Here is a 23,167-nt window from a genome sequence, read left to right as displayed (position 1 = left end):
ATTCCCTTCCCATCTTTGCGAGGGAGAGTAACCTGGGTGGGCAGTTCCTGGTCCTGGGGCTGCTGGCGGGGCAGGGGGTGCTTCCCTTTGTCCCCTCTGCCCCCCGATGTCCCCTCCCCGGCCTCTGGCCTTGGTTCCTGTCCCCACAGGCTGCCAGCTGTAGCCCGTCTTGACTTTAGTTTCTTTGATGAGTTAGATGCAGTCTTTTTAAAGGAATCAGTCTTACTTTTTTTGTTTTTTAATTTATCCTACAACAGAAAGGTTGTACCTTTGGCTACCTTACTCCTGACTATAGTTTAAATGCATAGCTTCATATATAAAGCAAAACTCATTTTAAAGGGAAAGGATTTTTTTCTCCTAGTAGAGCACACAGTGTGGCCCCCCCCCCCCCCCCCCAGTTTACAGTCTGTGTTGGCGGGGAGGGGTGTGTGAGGGGTAGTTCCTTTCCCTCTGCTCTTCAAAGATCATGTTAAACTCAACGTAAGTTGCTAGCCAGCCCCTAGTGCTGGTAAACAGGGAGATTCAAACCTAGCTGTCAGTGAATTACATGTGTGCTGCAAGTCAGGCTGCGTCCGGGGTGAGTCTCCAAGGGGCTACGAGGGAGGGTGCCCAGGGTGGAGAGCCCTCCCCGACTTTCCCATGGGGCCTGGGTTGTGTTTACAGACTCCGAGCCAGAGGGTTCTGTCAGGCTGTGAGCCGCCACTGTCCTAGTCACTTAGAGGGTGCTTTTGGGTTTTGATACATGGTTTACATTTGGACCAAAAAAAAAAAAAAAATATGAGAGGGAGAGAGAGAGAAGAGAGTCTTTTTCATGGAAAACTGCATTCCAGTTGGCCGGCCAGTGTTCTTGCCTCCTGGTCTACAGTGGTTTTATGACTTTTATCTGCCTTCAAATAACATCTATTTTTGAAGAAAGGATGTCCTTCCTAGAAGAGATCTATTGTTCTGAAAAAAAAATGCTGCTTCCTGGTTAAAACAACAGGTTCCTGTTTGTATCCAAGACCAGAGAACTTGGGGGGAAAATAACTTTAAAGGGCCCTTACAACAGTCCTAGTCATGTGACTTTGACTTGTCTCTGGTGGTGCAGTGCAGGGCGTTAGAGGGTTGTTTGCAGACCAACGTTTCTTGACACAAAGGACAATCGGAACACTCTCGGTGATTAAGCATGCCAGCGTGGTTTTTTTTTTTTTCCATCATCAGCTTTGTTGAAATGTAACTTCATTCTGTGAATGTCTTGCTTGTGCAGAGGGAGAAAAAGAGATTCCAAGAAGATAAATCCTGGAAGGCCACAGGTTTCATGGTTGCTCTTAAGAGGAAACTCGCTCTGGGAGGCAGCGAGTGGGGCAGATTTTGGGTTAGCTTGGGAGCTGCCTCATTTCCTTGGCTGTGAAAGCAGCTCCTCACCCACTCGTAGGTTGTATTAATAAAGGCCACAGAGGGGAGAGGAGGGCAGAAAGTGTAGGGAGCGCGGCCGGGAGGGGCCCCTGGTACCCGCGGATCTCTTCCTTCCCCGCTGGTGCAGTTGATCTGTCTTGGGTGCGCTGTGAAAGTCTGGACCACCTGCAGATGTGTTTGGACCTAGGAAACGCAGATGCTGACAGCCAGCCCCCAGGGAAGAGTCCCAGCCCGCAGGTCACTCCAGCTTGTGTTCCTCCATCTTCTTTAGCTCTTAGGGCAGACAGGGTGCCCCGAGGGAGGGTGGGGAGAAGGCGAGGTCGCTGGACCCCTGGGGAGAGGGTGGGAGAAAATGGTAGGAAGATCCCCAAGGCCCTATCTGCGCGTTCCAGAAGACCGCCCGGTGCACCTGCCCCAGGAAGGGAGGAGAGACGTGCCCCCCCAGCACCGCCTTTCAGCCTGTCAGCGCCATCTGCCCTCCTTGCAGTCCCTCATCGCCGGGCAGCCTGGTGTCTGCCTGCCGGGCTCTCCCCTGGAGAGCAGCGAGGTCGCAGACCCTCCTCTAACTTCATTTCCTTGCTCTTCGCTGTTTTCTTTCATCCATCAGAGTCAGATTCTCCGGTGCCTTTTCTGAAGCTTTTTGGCTCTTCCTCATCGCCCACACCTGGGATGGTTGCAGGTGACACGTGACATGGACACGTGTGTGTGCCCCGCCGGCTCGACAGTTTCTCACCACTCCTTCCTAAGAGATCTCAGGTTTAGGTAGAATCTATCCATAAAGTTGTCTAACTAGCGAGACCGAACTGCCTTCCACGTGACAGCTTCGTGTGGAAGAATGACGCCCACGCCTCGCGTTTCCCAGCTTGCGAGGCTCAGACCATGTGAAACAGTTTCCTTTGAGCTGACTTACTCTGAGAGTGATAGAGGGAGCTCCGGTCGTCATGTCGTGTTGAATTCACTTGGGAAGCTCATGGTCTAGCTAAGTGTCTGAAATACTCGCACAAAGCCCCTGCACAGGGCTCCTTGCTTGTGTATTGCCGGTGTGATACATGTTTAAACTCACCCCTCACCCCTCCAAAAAACCCACCATGACTCTGTAAGGTGCAGGTGATTTATCTGTGCGGCTGCAGAAGGCCTCTGGTCTTTTAAGGGTGAAGGCTGTTCTTCCCCTCCACTCTATTTCCAACCTTGCAAAGTCTTATTCTGTCATTTTTCTTTTTTTAAGACTTCTCCCTTCTCCAGCTTTCGAAAAATCCTATTTCTTTCTATCCTTTCCGAAACAAACTTTCTTGGTCAGTGTAGATTTATTTGGCGGAGGAGTGCTAAGTGAATGTAAATGGGCTTGTCTGTTTGCTTAGAGGGAGCAATCTTAAGCCCTGGACAGTTATAACAGGTTGATGGGTATTTCAGGGAAAAAAATGTAAGACTTTCGTATTAGATTCAGGCTGTAAGCACTTCAGAAATGGGAGGGCAGTCTTCACCATTTAATGACTGCAAGAAACTACACACATTTATAGTATCTAAAATGGAATGTGAACTTTAGGATTACTCAGAAGGACCTTCCATTACAAAGTATTAAAGAACATTTCTCATTAAGTAGCACATTTTTTATTGGCTTTCTTTGCCTGCAAGTAGAATATTATAATTGGAGTATGATTGCTTCTAAAGATCTATTAGCTTCAGGAGTGCACACGTTGATAATTAGGTGGTGGGAAAGGTTTTGTTTAGCTTTCTGATTTGTATTGAATTTCTAGGTCTAGTTTTAGATTTCAGTCTTAAAGTAGCTTTTGAAAGGTCTGTGGGAAATAACAAAGACTACAGATGAATAGAATTAAAGGCTGTCAGTTTATTTGAAAGTTGACCATCAGAGGGTGACACTTTAAATTTCTGGTATTGATAGATTTTAAATTGGGACACTTGAGAATTATAAATGAGGTCCTCCCCCCCTTAACACATCATAGTATTGTTTAAGGGGTACAGTAAAATATTTTAGGCTGAAAACCCTCTTGGTACCTTCTTAGAAAGGTCTCAGATTCCTTACATAGTTATTCTGTGAGTCATTGTCCCTGATCTGTGCCCTTAGTATATGAAATCTAATTGCACGTCTAGTTTGGCTTGTTCTCAAAGGTATTCCCAAGGTAATAGACTTTTTTCCCCTTAATCAAAAGAGAGGATTAAATTTAACCAAAGCAGTGCAAGACTTGTACACTGAAAAGTACAGAGTATTCCTGAAAGAAATTAAAGAAGGTCTAAGTAAATGGAAAAACGTCCCACGTCGTGGGTTGGGAGACTTAATATTGTTATGACAGTCATGCTCCCTGAGTTGATCTACAGGTTCAGTGCAACCCTTGTTAAAACCCCAGCTGGCTTGTTTGCAGAGATTTACATGCTGATTCTAAAATTCATACAGAAACACAAGGCACCCAAAACAGTAGAAGAAGGTTGGAGAACTCACAGTTTCTGATTTCAGGCTTGCTGGAGAGCTGCACAGAGGAGGCAGTGTGGGGCTAGCGGGAGGGTGGACGCACAGACCAGCAAAGTAGATCTGCGGGTCCAGACATCGGCACCCACAATACGGGCAACTGATTTTCACCGAGAGTGCAGCTCAGTGGGGAGCACTCGTATTGTCAACAGAGGGAGATGGGGCAGCTGGACATCGCATGCAAAAGAATGAAGTTGGCCTTTGACCTTATGTTATGTGGAAAATAATTCAAAATGAATCCTAGACCTCAATAGAAGAAGCAGCTATAGAAGAAGCACTTCTAAGAAAAGATGTTAGTAAATCTCGGTGACCTTGGATTACATGATGGTTCCTTAACAGTGACTCTAATTGCATAAACAAAACAGGAAAAATAGATAAATTGGGCTTCGTCAAAATTAAAAACTTTGTGCTTCAAAGGGTACCATCCAAGAAAGTGAAATGACAGCCCAGGGAATGGGAGGAAATATTTGCCAATGATACATCTGAAAAGAGCCTTCTATGCAGAATACATAAAGAATTCTTTAAGTGGAAAAATAAAAAGACAACCCAATTAAAAAATAAACAAAGCATTGAATAGCTATTTACCTAAAGACGTTGTATAAATGACCAATAAGCAGATGAAAAATGGTCTGCATCCTTGGTCGTTAGGGACATGCAGAGCAGCTCCACAATTGGACGCCACTTGGAGCAAAGCTGGGAAGGCTGAAATAAAAAAAGGCAGATGTTAGTGCTGACAAGGATGTGTGTGGAGAAATTAGAGCTCTCGTACGCCACTGATGGGGTTATAAATGATGTAGCCACTTAAGTAAACAATGTGGCAGTTCCTTAAACAGCTAAACGCAGAGTTAGCAGCAAGTCCACCCGCTGGTATATACCTATGAGAACTGAAAACGGCTGTCCTAACAGAAACTCACGCGTGAGAGTTGTAACAGCATCATTTACACTTGCCCCAAAGTAGGAAAAATCCAGATGTCCATCTGTGGGTGGGTGGGTAAGCACAATGTGGCGTACCTCTGCAAAGGAGTGTTATTGGGCAGCAGAAGGGGAAAAGTGTTATAGGCTACAAGAGACACGAACCTGGAAGATGCTGTGCTGAGTGAGAGAAGCAAGTCACAAAGGGTCGTAAATTCCATTGTGGGATTCCGTTCACACAGAATGCCCGGGATAGGCAAATCCACGGAAACAAAGTTGACTAACAGTTGCTAGGAGCTGGGGGAAGGAAGGATGAGGAACGGGTGCTGATGGGAGCAGTTTTTCGGTGGTAAAAGTGTTCAGGGATTGTGATGGTGATTATACACTAAAAGCAAAGCACTGAATTTTTCACAGGTGATGAGTCTTGAGTCCTAGCCTCCCTGGCACCCCGGGAGAGGAGCCCTGAGCCCCACCCCGGAGAGGAGGGCACAGCTGGCCAAGCCAGCGGACGTGGGAGGGGCGCGTGCACCGCTGGGGTGGGCTGTGTGCAGTGGCTCAGCGCTGCTGTGGCCTCCTGCCCCCCCCCCCAAAAGGTGTAGATTATATCTCAATAGAGCTGTTATTTTAAGGAGGAGGATAATTTTACAAATTTCGTAAAATATGTTTGTTTTCGACTTTGCTTAAGATTTGGGGGAGGAGTAGATATCTACTCAAATTCTTGATGTCACAGGTTGCTAGATATTCATTTATTGGAGCCTTAAAATACGAATTCCTGCACACCTGACATTTATATACTATTGTACCTCAGCTATACCTTAATTTAAAAAAATACCGATTCCTTGCTGGCTTGTCGTATAAATGAGTGTAAACAGGACTGGGAGTTTTTAACCTGTTCTAAACTTTCACGCATAGCTTTGAGTCTTTTTCCTATGCGTTGCAATGTGATCTAGAAACACAAGGCCTGTCTCTCATTTTTAAAAGAGGGTATTTAAATTTGAATATTTCCACATATGAGAAATGTCATTTGGTGAAAATTGAAAAAAAAAAGTGAATTCATGCTCATGTTTAAGAGTTCATGAGATAGCATGGATTAATTTTTATCTTGACTAAGGAAATAATTTAATGATGGAATTGGCAAATATTTATACTTTAAAAGTTAAACTTTACATGTGACATTTTGATGTTAAAGGCAGAAAATAGGTGATAACAACTTATGAGGAATTTATTTTCATAAGTTTGAGCCCATTTATTTCATATTTTAATATCTTTTGTGTGTGTCCCAAAGGCAGTTGTAGCTGATGGATGTTTGTACAGTTCAGCGTTTCCCTTAATGTTTTTTCTTTTTAATGTCTAAGACCACTTGTATTTAAAGAAAGCTACCTTTAATTTGGTCTGTAAGTATAATGACTTATTTTAGAAGTCTCTTTTCCTGACAAGTCTAATTATTTCTGTCCTTTTTTCAAACAGGATCTGGAAATAGTGTATTCCTACTTGCATGGTATGGAAGCCTTATCGAACCTGCGGGAGCATCAGCTGAGGTGAGCCACTGTAAGATGAACACTCATATGTGGGATCAAAGGAAAAAATAAAAGAAGGCAAATGAACTTAAATATAAAATTACAGAAACAGACTCATAGACATAGAATACAGACTTGTGGTTGCCGGGGGGAGAGGGGTGGGTAAGGACAGACTGGGAGTTCGAGATTCTTAGATCCTGACAGGTATATATAGAATAGATAAACAAGTTTACACTGTATAGCACAGGGAAATACAGTCAAGCTATTGTAGTAGCTTATGGTGAAAAAGAATATGAGAACAAATATATGTATATTGATGTATGACTGAAACGTGCTGTACACCAGAAATTGATATAACATTGTAAACTGACTATAACTCAATTTAAAAAAAAAGATGAACAGTAACAGGATGCTAGAATTTTATATGATCATTTATTGTCATTTAGAAGTAGGATTAAAGATAAGTTATGAAAACACTGACTCATCCAGTGTCCATACTTGGCCCTATAAGGTGTACCCACAGAACTTTTTGACATTTCTGCCATAGTGATAACCTCTCCCCTCCCCTGGCCCTCCCCCTCGCCCTCCCCACCTAAAGTGAGGAACACCACTTGGTGAATATACCAAAAAATGGAGCATTATTTGCCGTCCTGGCAAATACAAATCTACTTCTTAGTGCGCAGATACTTAAGAAACCAGAATGTTCCTAACTCTTCAAAGAATGATCCAGCTCACTAGTGTGGTGTGTTTTAGATCTCTGTGTGCAGTATGTTCATTGTGTGAGGCTGACTGCCCTTTTCTGGGAAACACAGTTTACACCACAGTTGTTTTTTTACAGTCCACACATAAAAATCTCATCACTTCTACTCTGCGGTGGTACAGCAGCCTTGTTTATGGTTATCTGGGGTTAAATTAAAAAAATCAAAAACATCTTATATAATGCAGTGATTTTACCCTAACTGGAACAGAAAATAAAGGACCTTGGGAAGATGGATTTACGTATAAAGACCAACTAGGACGTCATGGGAAGGGTTGATTTCCTCCAGCTCCTGCTAGTTTTAATAGCAGCAGGCTCTAATTATGAAAGGGGTGCTTTTTCTGTGTATTTCCCCTTTACTGTTTAAACACTAATTAATTTGTGAGCATGTCAGTTTCCTGTTAGTTGTTAAGTGACGAAGTGTCAAGAGGATTAAATGCTCCTAAGATTAAATTTTTAATGAAACTAATTTAGATTAAAGTAGATTGTGGGTTAAGTGTTTAAAAATTCAGGCAAGTTTTATTAGAAAGGGCAACACCATTGGGAATTTAGAAGATGGCTCAAATTAAAGCAACAATAATTTTCAAAGTGTCTTTCATTTTATGTTTTTGATGACAGCTGTCTTAAGAAAAAATTGTGCCACCAATTGTCTGTCTAACTGAACGAGGTTAATCTGCAAATGCAGATTTATTAATATGCAAATGTGTGTCATTGCCATGTGCACAAAATTTAAGTGTATTGATTATATAATGTGTCTATAGTATATGTGGCTATAAAACTATTTAGGTAATAGTAATTCTACGCAAGAGAAAAAGGAAAACTTTAATGCATCTTATGCAAATTTTCAAGATTACAGAGGTAGAGATAATACACTGAAGTCTCGTATGCCCACCAGCCAGCCTTAGAACCATCACTTTTCTGCTGTTTCAAAGGTTAATTTTGGTTAGAAATAATTGATTACTTCCACAGTGTAGGTTAGTGTGTCCACACCTTCAGAAGTGTGTTCTGGAGACGCTTCAACGTTGTGGGCGTGAGCTTACAGGGAGGCTCCTGTGGGACGTTTATTTGGCTTGTGTTGAAAAGTCATTTCTGTCTCATATTTATGGAAAACATCAGCCGAAAGTAATGTAAGTCCTTTTTTAGGAGAAGATCAGGGTATCAAAGCGAATCATAGCAAGAAAGGAAGTGCAGATAAATTCAGTGACTTGGGTGAATGCTTTGTCATAACTACCATTTCTGGGAAAAAATACATTTTATTTAGATGAGTTATTTTCCTTGGATTTTATAAATAGAAGTTTTACCCTTGGGATTAATGGAGAGCAGTTAAGACTTCCACATAATGCAGTTTTCTAATTTTAGAAAAAAAAAGCAGCTCCGAATCTAGACTTTCAAAGTCTGTTTATTCAGTGCTGGGCAGTGGCACAGTGGTCTTCTTGGCAGAGGGGACGGCTTTTTTCTTTGAAAGCCCTGCTCCGTGCCCTGTGGGGCCCCCCACGTGCAAGCCGTGCACTGATCCTGAGCAGTTTCTGATGTGCCGTCAGTCGGCCGTGTGGCTGTTGAGAGCACACACTCTGTGCCTTGTAAAGATGTTCAGATCTTCACTTAAAAACTATTTTTTTTTCCATACAGCATTATTTTTGTAATGTTTACTCCCTTAATCCACGTGAATTAGAAGCAGCATATTTACCAGAGGGGAGGAGAACACCCCAGTTAGGAGTGGAAGCCAAAACTATGCCGAGCAGAGGAGCTGCTTGGGGCCATTCAGAGCTGGAAACAAGAAGCGGCTGGACTCCGTCTCTCACAGATGTTCACACACACACACACACGCACACACACACGCGCGCGCGCGCGCGCCCACACACACGATCATGATGAATATACTCTAGGAATTCAGGGAACATCAATAGGCTTTTGATAAAACGTTCCCTAACAATGTTGAAAGACAAAAAGGCGTTTTGGTACTTTCTGTTTATTTGGAGCCTCGTCATGTGGACGACTTCACGCTTTTCTGACGGCACTGGTGAGAGGCACTGGTGGGGTCGCCCGTTCTGGTGGCATGCCCGCGGTCCGCTAGACGCAGCAGGGAGAGGGGCCGCCCGCCACCCCGGAGCTGGTTCCTTGTGGGCGGGCGAGACCTAGGTGGACAGGCCGTGTCGTTGTGCTCGTGTGTTGGCGTGCTGGGCAGCGGAAGACTGGGCGCTGGGCTGCTTCGACTCTGTGGTCGAAAGGAGGTACCGTCTGAGTGGCATAGCTGGGCAAAGGTCTTCGCAGCACCGATGGGTCCCGGAGGCTCTGCAGTGGGAACGGGCTCGGCGCGGTCGAGCGAGCGTAGGATGCTGTGTGCAGCCGGCAGTGCGGGACTCTGCGGTCCAGGACGGGGAGTTGGGATTTCCTACTGCAGGCAGTGGGGATTCAGAGTAGAGGGGTGTGATGCTGTGACTCCGTGTCTGCGTGCATGGTCCGGGTGAGAGGTGGTCGTGAGTTGTCGCGAGTTGTCGCTGACTCAGGCTGGTTTTCACGGGCAGATGGTGCACTTGGTCAGTCGGGAGGATGCATTTGGGAAACAGGAGTGGCCGGAGGGTGAGATGTGACGAAAGCAGGAGTTAGGGACTTGACTCCAAGTTGGTTTCTGGTCTAAACAATTGGATTCTGATTGTGGGAAAGCAGATCATTGGGGAAGAAGCTCAAGGTCTGTCTTGGACGTTTGAACATGAATTGGCTATTACACGGCCAGGAGTAGTTGTTGAGATGAGTGGGTGTCACGGTGAGAGGTTAGGGGTGGGGCGTTGCCTCGGCAGACATCAGTTTATGCATTAAATGTAAAACCACAGACTGAGTGAGGTCATGGGGTGCCGAGGGGAAGAGGGCTGATGGTCCCTGGAGACGGGTAATCTTTAGAAACCAGGAGACTTAGAGAAGGTGATGCTCTAAGGAAAAGGAAGTCATCGAATGCTGCTGAGACGTGGTATTAATACAAGATCAGAAAAGATTTAGGTAACAGGACGCTGGTAACTTTTAGAGATTTTTCTTTGAGTTTCAAGGCCCAAATGATGGAGGAGTAGGAGGAGGGTGAGAGAGTGGAGACAGAGTATGTAGACCTCTGTGAAGGGTGAGCTTCTGTCCCGGGAAAAGCAGAATGTGGGCAGTAGCTGGAGGGGACGTAGGGTCAGGAGTGTCCCTCCTCTCGACAATTGGTGATTCCAAGGTGTGTTTCTGTGTTACAGGCGGAGATACGGGGGGAGGGAGAAGTGGCTGGTGGGGAGCAGTGTGCTCGCAGGAGCACAGGGTCCACCGCAGAAGGAACGAGATCCAGGGAAGAGGCAGAGCCTGCTACATGATTTAAGACCCAGGACTTTTCGACCCATTACTTGTGTCTGTCATCCTCTCTTGTGAAGAATGAGTATGATTCGGTCCGTGAAAGAAAGCTAGATGATGTGGATTTAAGGTTTGCTGCTGCCTTCTGGAGTTAGTGACATTCAGGTGGTATGTGTCCAGGACGGGACTGAGAGGATAAGGGGGGTCTCTAAGGTGGGATGAGAAGAGCAGGGCCAGAGTGTTGTCTTCAAGTGAAGAGGCAACAGTGTGTGGCACGCGTTGGATTTTGCAGACAGAGGGAAGGTGGCCGTGTTGATAGCAGTGTGTCACAGGCCGGGGGCTGGAGCCCCGCTGACCAGGATGGAGGTGCTGTTGAAACCACCACTTCTGCAGCCGCCTCTTCCATTTACTAGTGCCTCCATGAGAAGGAAGGGTTATTTCCTCTTTGGCGTGTCTGTGCTTTTGGGAAATTTTACTTGGGCTTATAATTGGATGCTTTTGGAAGATGCTGTTTTTGAGATAATTTTAAATATTTAAACATTCATTCATGTTTTCCGTAACTTTCATGATTTTTTCCCTCAGGGGTGAATCAGCTGAAATGACATCTTTAAGTTGGAATGCCTCCGTTTGGTCGTCAGCCATACCAGTGCTGCCTTTAATACAAGCCTACTTTTGTCTGAAATTCCATGCTGTTAAGTCACATCAGTGTTGACCTGCGAATGACGTTACCACTTTTTAAATGAATAGGTTTTCCTTTCTAATTTTTAGGTTCCTTCTCATTTTCTGTTTACCTTGGAGAACATTAATTTTTCCACATGTCATTTACAAAATATAAAACACATACAATTTTGTTCCCTATAAAATAAACATGGTGAAGTTGACATCCAACAAAATGTTTCTTTGTTAGCATAAAATTTACCAGATTTTATTTTATTTTGTTAACTGAGGCACCAGAAATACTTGTCTTGAGGCTAATAAATGATTGTGACTATTCATATAAGTTTATCTTCACTTTCTACGGCATGTCTCATTTACACTCGTAAACTGTTTGTCTGTTTTTTCATGACAGATGTTGACCTCATGTCTATTTTTTGTTTTACAGATTGATGTGTGAAACTGTGAGATACGAAAGACACGAAGCAAATGAAGTTTTGTACTAGTAGGTGCTTCTTCCTTTTTGTACATTGTGTGGTGCAGCAACTAAATGATTTCCTCAAAGTACAGAGAAGCTTTAGGAACAGCTGGCCACGTCAGCAATGCCTTAATTCTGCATTAACGTTTATTTCCTAATTCAGGGCTGGGAAGCATCTCGGCTGCTTGCCGTCACAAAGGGAGAGTTTACAGGCCTTGGCTGATAAGTTCTCGTCTGTACCTGTGTCTCCCTGATGTGTGGTTCCGAGATGCTGTTTCACATGATGGGGCATTTTGACTTTTATCATCGTGGAATGAGAAATAGTGCATAGTCTTTCTAACAGGACAGAATACATGTTCTCACGACCACGCCAGATGAGACGTAATGATAGCGTCAGTGTCCTGTGTCAGCTCGTCTCTCTTTTAGAAACAGGCAAATAAGCTGCCCGCGTCTCTTTGGGTGTAGTTTCTTCTTTAAACGATGATGCTATTTCTTTCAAGGTGTGTAACGTACGCCTTGAAAAAATGACAGCTGACTTTTTAAAGAACGCAGTGAGCGCTCAGCAGGTGAGCGCTGGTGTGCTGAGGGCGTGGGCGCTGTGATCTGCTGGGCCTCTGTGTGGTCACTGCTGTTTGCCGTGAGTGACTGTTGTTCTGTTGACTTTCCTTCCTGGTTTTCAAAGCACTTACTAAGTAATTACTGCTTTCCGTGCAAATTATAGGGAATATTTATTGAAAAAAATAAAAAACAGCTTCTGCCTTTAAGGAGGCTCTAATCCTTTGTGGTGGGGGTAGAAATAGGGAAAAAAAAAAAAAAAGGAAAACCAGAAGAAGAAGAAATGCTAAGGAACCAGAATAACTGGGGGTTGGGGTCAGGGGTGAGTGCAGGGGGGCTTCAGGAAGATGGGGAGGGTCTCGGAGATGAGGCCCTTTGAACCAGGGCTCAGAGTGTGTCTGGGGGCCTAGAGAGACCGCCCGGGCAGGAGGGACCGTGTGCTGGGACTCAGGAGGTGAAGGGGCCTGGCCTGGTGCTGTGAACGTTCTGGCAGGTTTGGCATGAGCAGCGGGTGGTGTGTGGGCCGGGGAAGGGGGCAGGCGACTGTCACACTTGCTTGTGAGTGTGTCGTTCAGAAGTCATTCTCGAGTCTTGTAGGCAGCTGGAAATGAGTAGCTTCCTTCTTGCATTACATTTGATTATGGAAGTTTCCGGGTGTTGGCAGCATTGGGACGGCTGACTAACAGTTCCCTGCCCCATGCACCCGCTGCCAGCACTGTCCGCGGACGGCCGGTGCTGGCTCGCCTCTTACCCAGCTCCCGGCCTCCAGCAGACGGGTTACCGCGCGGGAAATCCAGATGCCTCCCTTCACCCTGACTTGCTACACTAGGTGTCTTATCTGTAAAAGAGAAAGGCCTTATCACAAACTTAGTAACTCTTTAATATCATGAAAGTATTCCCATTTCCTTGCCTCAGAACATTTTTGGCACACTTTGTTCATTGGTTGATATCTTAAGTCTCTTAATCTGTAGCTGGGTGGTCCATTTTCAAGGAGCAAAATGATGGATCAGATGCCTCCGAGCCCCCCTTGTCCCTCAAAAGATGGTCTTCCTGGAGCACAGAGTGTGGGTTAGGTGGAGGGGATGGGCAGGGAGGTCTGGGGGGTTCTGCAGGAGTCCGAGGTTGCCACGCTGCAACTGGGCAGAGGTGGAGGAACGGGGCTGGGTCAGGATGGACTTTAGCAGAAGACGTGGGTGGATCTGAGCTAGGATGATTCTTTGGCTGTTTAGCAGGCGGTTGTAAGTAATCTTCTGGGGCTTAGAAAACATACATCAAATGTGGAAGAATTGTAAATAACCAAGACATAACTGGTAATGAGAGAACCAAGGCCAAATGCATTTGACGTATTTATTCTTGAAGGAATGAAGATGTAAATAACTTGGAATCTTCTGTTTTAGGAGCAATGAAAAGCCATCAGTGGAATGGGTGTACTGATGGCAGGGTGGGAAATCTCCGGAGAATATTGCAGACATTTACTTTAGCAGTCGAGTGCCAGCAGGCATCAGCTTTGTATTATTTTGTCCCTTCCCCCTGAATCATGGTTTGGGGTGGTGGTGAAGAGGTACCAGCAGGCACTTAACAAGCACGCCCTCCGTCCCATACTCGAATCCGTGCCTCCTGTGCCTTGATCTCCTCACCCCTTGTGGCTGTCTTGGTGGTAGATGTTACCATCACCCCGTTTTGCAGGTGAAGGCACTGAGGCTCGGAGAGGATGAGGAACTGACCCAGGGTCTCTCTGCTCAAAGCGGGGTCTGGGTTTGGGCCCAGATGTTGTAGTTCTGCAGCCCTTGCTGTTACCCAATCCCCAGCATTTCCCAGCCGCCTTCATGCCATTAAAAAGGATGCTGTGTGCTGACGGGGTAAGGACCGCCTCTCCCATGGGGCCGGCCTTCCCGAGGGCTGCTGGTGGCAACTGAAGCCCCTCAGCTGTTCTTCCTGCATCTTCCCAGCTTCCTAACAACGACCATTTATTATTCATGTAAATGGAAGTTCAATTGCAGTGTTTTAAATATACCTGCTTTCTTCTTCCTTTTTTTTTTTTTTTTTTTTTAGAAGTCAGGCAGTGAATGTGAGCTTTGCATCATCAGCATTGCTCACATGTCTTGGCTAATACTAAATCGAACGCATCAGGCTGCAGCCCGCAGTTAGACTTGACTGTAGTAATTGCTCATTGGTGACTAATCAGAGTTAGGTGGCCATGTCAGTAAGCCGTGAAACGTCTACGTTTCACGTAGATGGTGGTTTCGTAAGACCAGAAGTTTCCAGAGACGGATCATAGATTCACTTAATCAGATTCCCAGTCTTTGGCCAATCTTGTGTTGAAGGCTAATTGAAGAGTCTTCCTCCGTGATCCTTGAACAGACATGTCTCTGCTCTTAGCAGTCTGTGTGAGTGTACTTCCGAAAAATCAGACACGGCTTGTGTTTGCGGTGGGTATGAATCTGTGATGGCGGAGTAGCACCACCCCTCTCTGGGGACCTGTTGTTGTTACCGCCTGGGGGAGATGGCCAGTCTATTCCTGTCCTCCCTGGAGCTCAGAGAACGCAGTGCAGTCGGAAAATCAAAGACCTTCAGAATTTGGTTTTACGGCCCAGAGATGAGTATTCATTTTCCTTGTTGTGTTGTGTGCTGGTGACTTCTAAGCCTGTGATTTTAACAGTTGCACCAGGTGAATATAATTCTCCTTTGATCCACCTCTGCACCTCGTTTTTCTCACCTGTAAAATGGAAGCAGTGGTCACAGCGCCCGCCCCTCCGTGCAGCTGTGAGGCTGAGGGACAGACATGTCTGCTGCCCACATCACTGCCAGTGCATATCCATTGTTTTGGTAATTTATGTTTTGTTCTCCCAGTTTTTCTAGCTGCTTGAAACGTTTTTTTTTTTTTTAAAAGGAGTTAGGGCAGTGACTGTAACTCCCACAGTGTTACTGTTTCAACCTACACAGGATGACAGAATGCCATTTTAAATTGTATTGGGATCCAGGAAGAGATGTGGTTCTGAGAGAATTGACTTTTTCGAGTTTGGAATTGCCTATGTAGAACCTAGAATTTGTTGACACTGGAGAGTTAGATAAAATCAGTTGAACTTTATTTTACACCGTGGAGAGCACCAGGCACCTCTGCCTGCCTTTCATTTGTTGTCTGCTTCGCGGAGGGGCGTTGCTGGCTGGGAAGTTCTAAGTGGAATAATAGACATTTCAAACCAGAGGGACTTTAATTCAGAGAGCTCTTTCTTCAAGAATTTAAGCAATGAGGTTAACAGGTCTGTCCTTTCTCTTTACTTTTTCTTAAATGGCCAGCCATCCTCACCATTTCAGTTTCATCTATAGTTGCATTTAAAGTGCTGGAAACCTTTGGGTCAGAAATTCAACCACTGGACTTGTGGTTTTAGAGCGTGCACACACACACACACGCACATGCAGCTACACTATAGTACGTGTCCGGCTGAACCGCAGCCCGTTCCCCACACATGTGTGGGGCGGGATGCTTTGGTTCTGGAACAGTTTCCATAGCACTTGGTTAAGGGGCTTATCTCCCATCCCTGCAGGACAGGAGGTAGCTCCTTTATTTTAAAAAGCCACACTGAGGTCTGTTGAGCCTCCTCAGGCCTTTCGTTTCCATCCTTCGACCTGTGGCCCCCAGGCCCCACTGCAGCACCCACTCTGCCTGGTGGGCTTCTCGCTCGGGGACTTTGATTTCCTGTGCATAACAGCTGTCCCCGGTCCTCACTTCTCTGCTGGGCGACCCGCCTCTATGCCTCCCTCCATGCTCCCCTCCTCCAGCGGCCTTGCCCCACTTTGCTTCGGTTCTCAGACTCCCCGGGTTTCCTGTGGCCACGCTTCCCTCCGGTGCCTCCTCCTCCTCCTGGGGAAAGAGCTGCCCCTTCCACGGTGTTACTCCTCTCCCATGTCCTGTCCCCTTTCCCTCACATAGTGACTCTGCCAGTGTCTCCCATCCTTACAAAGTTTTCCTCTGGCTCTTTCATCCCATGGTTGTCCTGCTTCCTCCTTCCTGATGGGGCCAAACTTTTATTTTATTTTACACTAAAGTCTCGTTATAACATTTATTTATTCTTTATTTTTCCTTCCCACCCGCACCTCCCACACACACCTTGTTAGAACATTCTTACAAAAGTGCTCATCTATCACCTAGGTTGCTTAAGAAAGTATCTCAAACCTCTTTTCCTTTCTTCCCCAGCAGGGTGTTACCACTGTTTGAAATGTCCTTCTTGTCCGGTTTCCGTAACTTTCCTTGGGTCTGTGTATAAGGAAAAGGCAAATCCTGAGGTTTTCACTGACTCGGAAGAGTGGTATCTGTAAAGGCTTAGCCTTCGCACAGACTTGCAGGTTAAGGATGTTCAGCCACGTGTCCTGTATGGAAGCATGAAAATTCAAACACATACCCGTGCGCACACATACCCACAAGCAGACTGACTTCAGAAGGCTGCTTTGTGCTCCTATGGTGATACTTCAGGGGTTCTTGGCAATAATGATACTTGTATATTTACTGTAAGTCTTTGAATGAAAATGTTTTCTTTTCATGGCGAATACAAGAGTAGTTAAATAAAGGGATTTAAAACCGTATTTAGTCTCTAAACCCCACCCGGGCCGGGACTGTGTTTGCGTTTCAGATTTACATTTGTCATGACGTTGGCACAGGAACGTGCACCTGGTCTTCTCTGTTATTTTTTGTGCTTATTTCAAAGGGAGCTCCTCCTTTGCTAGGTGAGCAGATCACGGCCTTCATGATGGTCTAACTTCCTGATAAAACAGCGGACTGCACCTTCGGTGTGAGGTTCTTTGTGTCGATTTTCCGTGAAACTACTTAGCAAATAAAAACCTCTAACTCCTCTTAAATATAGCTGTTTAAAGTAATGCGTTGTCAACAGATAAGACTTACTACTTCCTGTGCTTTCTGGTGACTGGCTCAAGGTGAACTGGCCCGGGGCCCTTGTCGCTGGGCTGGGCAGATTTGGTTTGAATTTGGTATCTGACAGCTGCAAGTTTTCCTTAGCATTTCTGGACGCCAGTTTTCTCTAGATGAAAAGAGGTTTGTCGTGAAAGTGAAATTGCAGTGTGTAACTCTGAAAGATGCAGATTTGTAAATTAATTTTGGTAGTTTTCAAAAGAGTTGACTTTGGCTGCTCTTATAAATTTGATAAATTGTTCTTCAAACCCTTGGATACATAGCCTCTGCCCTCAGTGCAGCTGAGTCACTCATTGAGGAATTATGCTAAAGAGTATTAGGGGAGGGTATAGCTCAGCGGTAGTGTGTGCTTAGCATGCGTGAGGTCCTGGGATCAATCCCCAGTGCCTCTATTTTAAAAAAAAAAAGGGTTTATTGAATAACTTTGTAACTCACAAGATATTATTCCTTCATTTCCTGTTTCAAATGGATTTTATAAATTTAAGAGTGACTGCACAGGGAGCCTGCAGAACTTTCGTCTTTACTAGTTTTCAGTAGTTTATATTATTCATTCTGCTTGTTAAGTGAATTATGAATAAAAAAAAATCCTCCAAACTTTCAAAACATAGTATTTTTCAAAAATAAAAATACTTTCAAAATGCTTTATTTTAATACATTTCAAATAAAATATTTTCAAAATAAAGCTAAAAGAGCCTTAATATTTCCATCAGCTTTCAGGGTCCTTATGGATGTTACGGATTTACCCTATTTGCTGGTTTCAAGCCCCTGAAATTGAATTGGTATCAAGAAGAGAGCAGAATTTTCTTAAAAACCTAATGTTGAACTAGCACTTTTTTTCCTTCAGAGTTTTGAAGAATTAAAGTGAAGTAACTTCCTTATAATTTAAAACTTTCAGGAACTAGAACAAAAAAGTTACCCTCTACTTTTAAAATGTGTTTTCATACGTGTGGGAATTTGATTATGTACTTCTGTATAAATAATTATTATGAAGTGTATACTTTCCTCATGCAGTATTGCTGTTCTGTAGGTTAGAAATGTAAACTTTAACTCTTGGTAGAGCTCCTTCTAAAATATGTCCCACACTTTATGCCCAAGTAAAACTGGCACCTGCACCTGGCCTTTTTTCGACCTTGACCTGGCATCGTTAGGGCCCTGCGCTAGGCCGCCATTGCAGTAGCTTTTCCCGGGAGCTCGCTTTGTGCCGTTGGCCTTACAAAAATACATAATACGTATTTTGTCTTTGAGCTTAAAGCTTAGAGACCCACCAGAGGAGCAGAAAAGAATTAGTAAACTTTTTGATAAATCCAGTAACAGGAGTGATGGAATGTATTTGTGAAAAAGAGGAAAGCCATCTGTATATGGGAAGGTGGCGGCTGTTGGAACTTCTGTTTTCAGCCCTGGGACACTCTGTTCCTAGGAAGTCCCCCTCAGCCAGCAGCAGGAGCTGTTACCGCGGGCAGAGGGCTGGCCGGGTTTCTGTCCAAGGGGCTCGCCAGTCCACGTGGAGACCCAGCTGCCGACTCCCACGAAAGGGTGGAGGGTCACCTGTAAAGTTATTCCTACTTGGCTGTTGGCATAGTCGTGTACTTGAGAGTAGGCGTCTGCGCGGGTCGGAAGTGTGTAGTAACAGCACGGGGGCGGGGACCGCGGCCCTGGACTGGAGCAGGGGCTCCGGCTAGGAGAGGCCTGCCTGGGAGGGGAGCCCCCGGAACGCGGTGGGTGGAGACGCAGAAGATTCGGGGAGACCCCTGCTTCCCGGCGTTCTCCTTGGGTGAGGCTGCCGGGACCGCAGACGGAGGGAAAGGACAGGTGTGTTTCTAGCCAGGTCACCGGTGCTTGGCCCTCCGGGGTTCCTCGCTGGCCGTCTCCGCCTACTTACTGGGACTTTGATGGCCTTCACTTACTTCCCGTTCTGGTGTCCTAGGTCCAGACGTGGAGCCAGCAGTCCCGCTCCCCGGGTGCGCACGGCGAGCATCCTGGGCGGGAGAAGGCAGCCTCTCTTCCGAACACGCCGGAAAAGCCGGTGTTCCGTCGTACCTGACCTCCCCCCTCCCCTTGCGCGGCTTCCTCTCCCGTTTCCGGACCTTCCTGCCCCAGCGCCCACTCGTGTTCGCGGAGCCGTCTGCGCATCCGCGTGGGATCCCGGGTACTGCCGTCAGCATGCGGCGCGGACGGGCCCCGCGCCCCACCCGCCGCCCTCCGTCCGCGCCCGCGGGAGGGGTCCCTTCCCGGACCGGCCCCTCCGTGCCCGGACCTCTGGTCCCGGATGGTTTGTCGTTGTCTGGGTACCATCCCTGCAGTTCCCTTGGTTGACACCTTCCTCCCCAAACACAAATGCACAGACCTCGGTGAGGGGTCCGCGGGCGGCTGGCGGCGGGCGGGCTTTCAGCCCGGTGTCCGCGGGGTCAGTGCGCGTGGCCGCAGCCGCTGCCCCTCGGCTTCTGTGACAGCCTTTCTCCTGCTCCCTCCTGCCCCTTCCTGCCCCTTCCTGCAGCCTTGGAGTTTTCAGTGTATCAACAACTGAATGAAATAGCTTTCCCCCAGGTCATTTCTTTGCCGTCTAATGATCACCGGTACTGGTTTAACCTGTCTCCTTGGATTTACTCTCCCAGCCCCCTTGCCGACCCAGCGTGGTCCCACGTGTGAGCCCCCTCCCCTCTGAGCCGGAATGTGGCGGACCTGCAGCGCTTCAGCGTGCAGACACCGCCACCCCGTGGGCATCCAGGGTATTGCTCGGGACAGTCGCCGAGCCCGGCTTCATTTTCCCAGTTCCTGCTAAGTTGAAGCTCACGTCTTTGACTTTCAGACACTTTAATACTGTCTCCGAGTTGGTGTATAATCAACTGTTAGTTCATTTATTGATGAAATATCTGAGTGCCAGTCGAGCGTTATATGGTGTGTGTATGAGAGATTCTGATGAGTTAGAAGAGTTTGAAAGCTAATGGGGGAAAACTTCTGAAGTGATTACAACACCCTGGCAGCTGCGTCATGGGACCAAGTACAGAGTGCCCTGGGGACCCAGGAGGAGGATGACTCACTTTATTGAGAAGATGTTAAATCGTTTCTCAGAGGAAGTAGTAGTTGACCTGGGCTTCAAAGGGTGAGTAATGCGTTTACTAGGCAAAGGCACTCCGTGAGACTGGGCCAGCGGGTTTGTTCAAAGGTCCTGAGGCACAGGGGAGGGGAGAGCACAGTATGGCTGGACAGCATGACAGTTGTCACCTCGGCTGTGTTGGGTCGGGAGCATAAAGTGAGGTCGTAGGTTGGTTCCTGCAGGGAGGAAAAGGGAGGAGGAGAGCCTTTGTTTTTTATGCGCTTGTTTTGCAAGGGCCTTGATGGATATTGTTTCATTAGATCAAAGTTGTGAAGGAGGCCTGATATCCCCATGTGCAGCTGTGGAGCTGGACCCCAAAGCTCCCTTTGCCGGGATGATGGTGGCTGGGGCAGGATGTGTGTCCCCAAGCCCGTGCTCTCTGCCTGGCTCCATCCTACTTCTCCTGGGGGCTGCACCGAGGGGCTGGGCTTCCTCCTCCCAGGGAACCTGGGTCACAAGAGGAAGCAGGTCCTGGTCTCATTTACCTGAGTAAACGCCGACTGACAACCTGCCCTGTGTCCACGATGCCTGAAGGAGCTCCAGTGGGGGAAGGTGGGGAACAGGGAGCTTGGGAGTGGGACTGAGGTAGGGAAGGACAACATAGGACAAGTGGGTGGGGAATGCATCCTGGAATGAATGAGATCCCGCAGAGGAAGGCTGACTTAGGAGGTGAAGAGGACCAGGCGGCGGGTCACAGACAGGAGCCCCCCACAGCAGCGGGGCTTGTGCTGAGGGCAGCAGGAGGTAAGGTGGGAAAGAGTGGGGCGGGGGGTGTGCCCCCACCCCCATCCCATTCCAGACCTGCCATCCCAGTGGGCCTGGAGGAGGGGCCGGTCCAGCACGACTGCTCCGGGTCCTTCTCTCAGGTCTCACTGAAGGCGAGCTGATCGTTTTTGCTGGCCTGTCTCATTTTGTTTTGTTTTGCTTGGCTGTCTTCCCTTTCCTCAGTGCTTGTCGCAGGCAGGGCTCCGTGGCTTCCCGGTGGCGGGGTGCAGCGTGGGGGCTGGGACCCGGCCTGCCCTTGTGGCTCTCTCTCTCCAACTCCATCTGGAAGTTGCAGGGCTTCTCTGAGCGTCTGGCCGGGTGATGGAGGGACCTGCAGAGGTCTTCCTTCCTGCACGCGCCTCTGTCGTCTTCAGGGTTTTCCCTCTGCCTGTTACTGGTGCTGGAAGACTCGGTTACCAGGACATGCTCAGTCATGGTCATCCCAAGATTCCTAGCTTTAGGCATCTCAGCAGCCCTTGACGGGACTCCTTAGCGCATAGTTGAATGACATAAAACAACTATTTGAGAAAAATTAAAGTAATATTGGTGAATAAGACCCACAAAACTCGTGACATGGGCAGTGACAGGGCTGTCACTTTTCCCTGCCTTTTGTTCTCATTTGGGCTTGATCCCGAGATAGTTTTTCTCAAGGTTGTTCAGCCTGACAAGTGCAGGGATAAGAACGACCGGGGATATTTGTTTAAAGGCGCTGTGACGGCTCTCCCAGCAGTGGTCAGACACTGGGGCCGGGTGGGATGGGTAGAGCCTGGGACAGGCACTTGAAGGGAGCGTCCCGGCTCATGTGCATGTATGTGGAAGCCGGACAACCACCAGACAGGCTTAGATCTCAGTGTCAATCCTAGGTGTGTGAAGGTCATGACAGCCAGTCTCCAGCTGCTCCCTGGCCGCCCTGCCCAGCGCCGCCCGCCTGGGCCCCTGCACTCACCCCCCTGCCCCGGGCCAGGGGCCCCACTCCTCTGCTCAGACAGGCTCTTCTTTCAGTGAGACTCGTCCTGACCATGCATTTAAAATTGTATCGCCCACCCCTGTTTTCCTTGCCCTCCACTAATTTACGCCCCAGAGCATGGACTTGTAATTTACTGATGTATTTTTTTTTATTGTCTGTTGTGTGTATTGTCCCCCCAGGATATAAGCTCCATGAGGTCAGGGATCTTTGTTGTTGTTGTTTTGTGAGGTGTCCTAAGGTCACCTGGAACAGCCCTCACTGTGAGGTGTTAAACGTTTGTTAGACAAATAGGCAGACTCCCCCAGGAGGGCTGCGGGAGGCCAGGAGCCTCTGGGGTGCACCGCCTGGGGAGGACCCCTGACTGTGTTTATCAGGGTCACGAGGGTGTGGCCTTTCACCCCCCAGCTGGACTTCTGGTTACTCATCACAGTTACTGCTGGAGGTACAAGATCACTCATTACAGTCTGAATTTTCTTTTAACTGCATACATTAAACCCACTGAAATGGCAGCAGGAGGGGGCTGCTTCAGTCCAGCAAGGCATGTCTGGACTGAACAAGAAAGCCATCTTCTGATGAGAAGGCCTCTAAGAGCACAAAGGGAAGAACACTGTACAGCATGCTGTCTGTGCTGTAAAATGGAAAAAAAGGTGGAGGAGGGCATAAGAATGGGCCAATTTTTGTGTACGTGTGTGTAAGGAAATTCTGAAAGAATTCCAGCACATCTGGTGCAGGGACGTGGGAGCGTGGTGGACAGGGAAAGCGGGGGAGCTGAGTCTCACTGTTGGCCTCTTTGTGTTTTTTGTTTTATGAAGCAAGGGAAAGTCTTTTCAGACTGAAAAGATTAGATGAAAAAATAAAACTTATGAAAAACAAAATAAAGTGCTATAGGTCTGAGGAACATTTAAAACATTTAAGTATGCTGATAAATACATTTAGCTTATTTGGGTATTAAAAAACGGACTCCAATAGCTAAATAATGATATTTTATGTGCCTGTGTTATGCCATTCATTGTTTTTCAGGATTCTAGGAATAGCATGGGTACTATACTTGGTGCTATGTATGTTTTTAATTTTTATTTTTTTCATTAGAGATAACCGCCTAATTTTATTGTCTTTTCTTTCAGCCCTGATGATATTGGGACCTGCTGGTATATCCTACTCTCTGGTTCCGTGTTCATTAAGGAGTCCATGTTTCTTCCACGCAGCAGGTACTGTACACACGTTTCTGTGGTCCCTCTTCCACGAAGCTGGCCGTCCTTCTGTGGAATTCCTCTCTCTGCCTCTCTCCTCTTCTGACAGAGCGGGGCCGCACCTCGGCTGCTGGCATGGAGATCTTTAAGAAAGGACTGTTG

At 47.0% G+C, this 23,167-nt stretch overlaps 1 protein-coding gene across 6 annotated transcripts in view; it reads left to right on the top strand.

Moving 5' to 3' along the window:
• Positions 1–23,167, top strand: part of RAPGEF2 (Rap guanine nucleotide exchange factor 2) — a 219,735-nt gene that overhangs the window by 58,102 nt on the left and 138,466 nt on the right. For all 6 annotated transcript variants that reach the window (XM_032465830.1, XM_032465796.1, XM_032465822.1 and 3 more), the window contains exons 2-4: positions 6,257–6,327; positions 11,481–11,537; positions 22,940–23,023. In XM_032465830.1, coding sequence (XP_032321721.1) covers positions 6,257–6,327; positions 11,481–11,537; positions 22,940–23,023 — 212 coding nt within the window. The remainder of the gene's footprint in view (positions 1–6,256; positions 6,328–11,480; positions 11,538–22,939; positions 23,024–23,167) is intronic.

Source organism: Camelus ferus, chromosome 2 (assembly GCF_009834535.1).
Source record: "Camelus ferus isolate YT-003-E chromosome 2, BCGSAC_Cfer_1.0, whole genome shotgun sequence".
Taxonomy (NCBI): domain Eukaryota; kingdom Metazoa; phylum Chordata; class Mammalia; order Artiodactyla; family Camelidae; genus Camelus; species Camelus ferus.
This window is presented reverse-complemented; position numbering and strand designations above follow the sequence as displayed.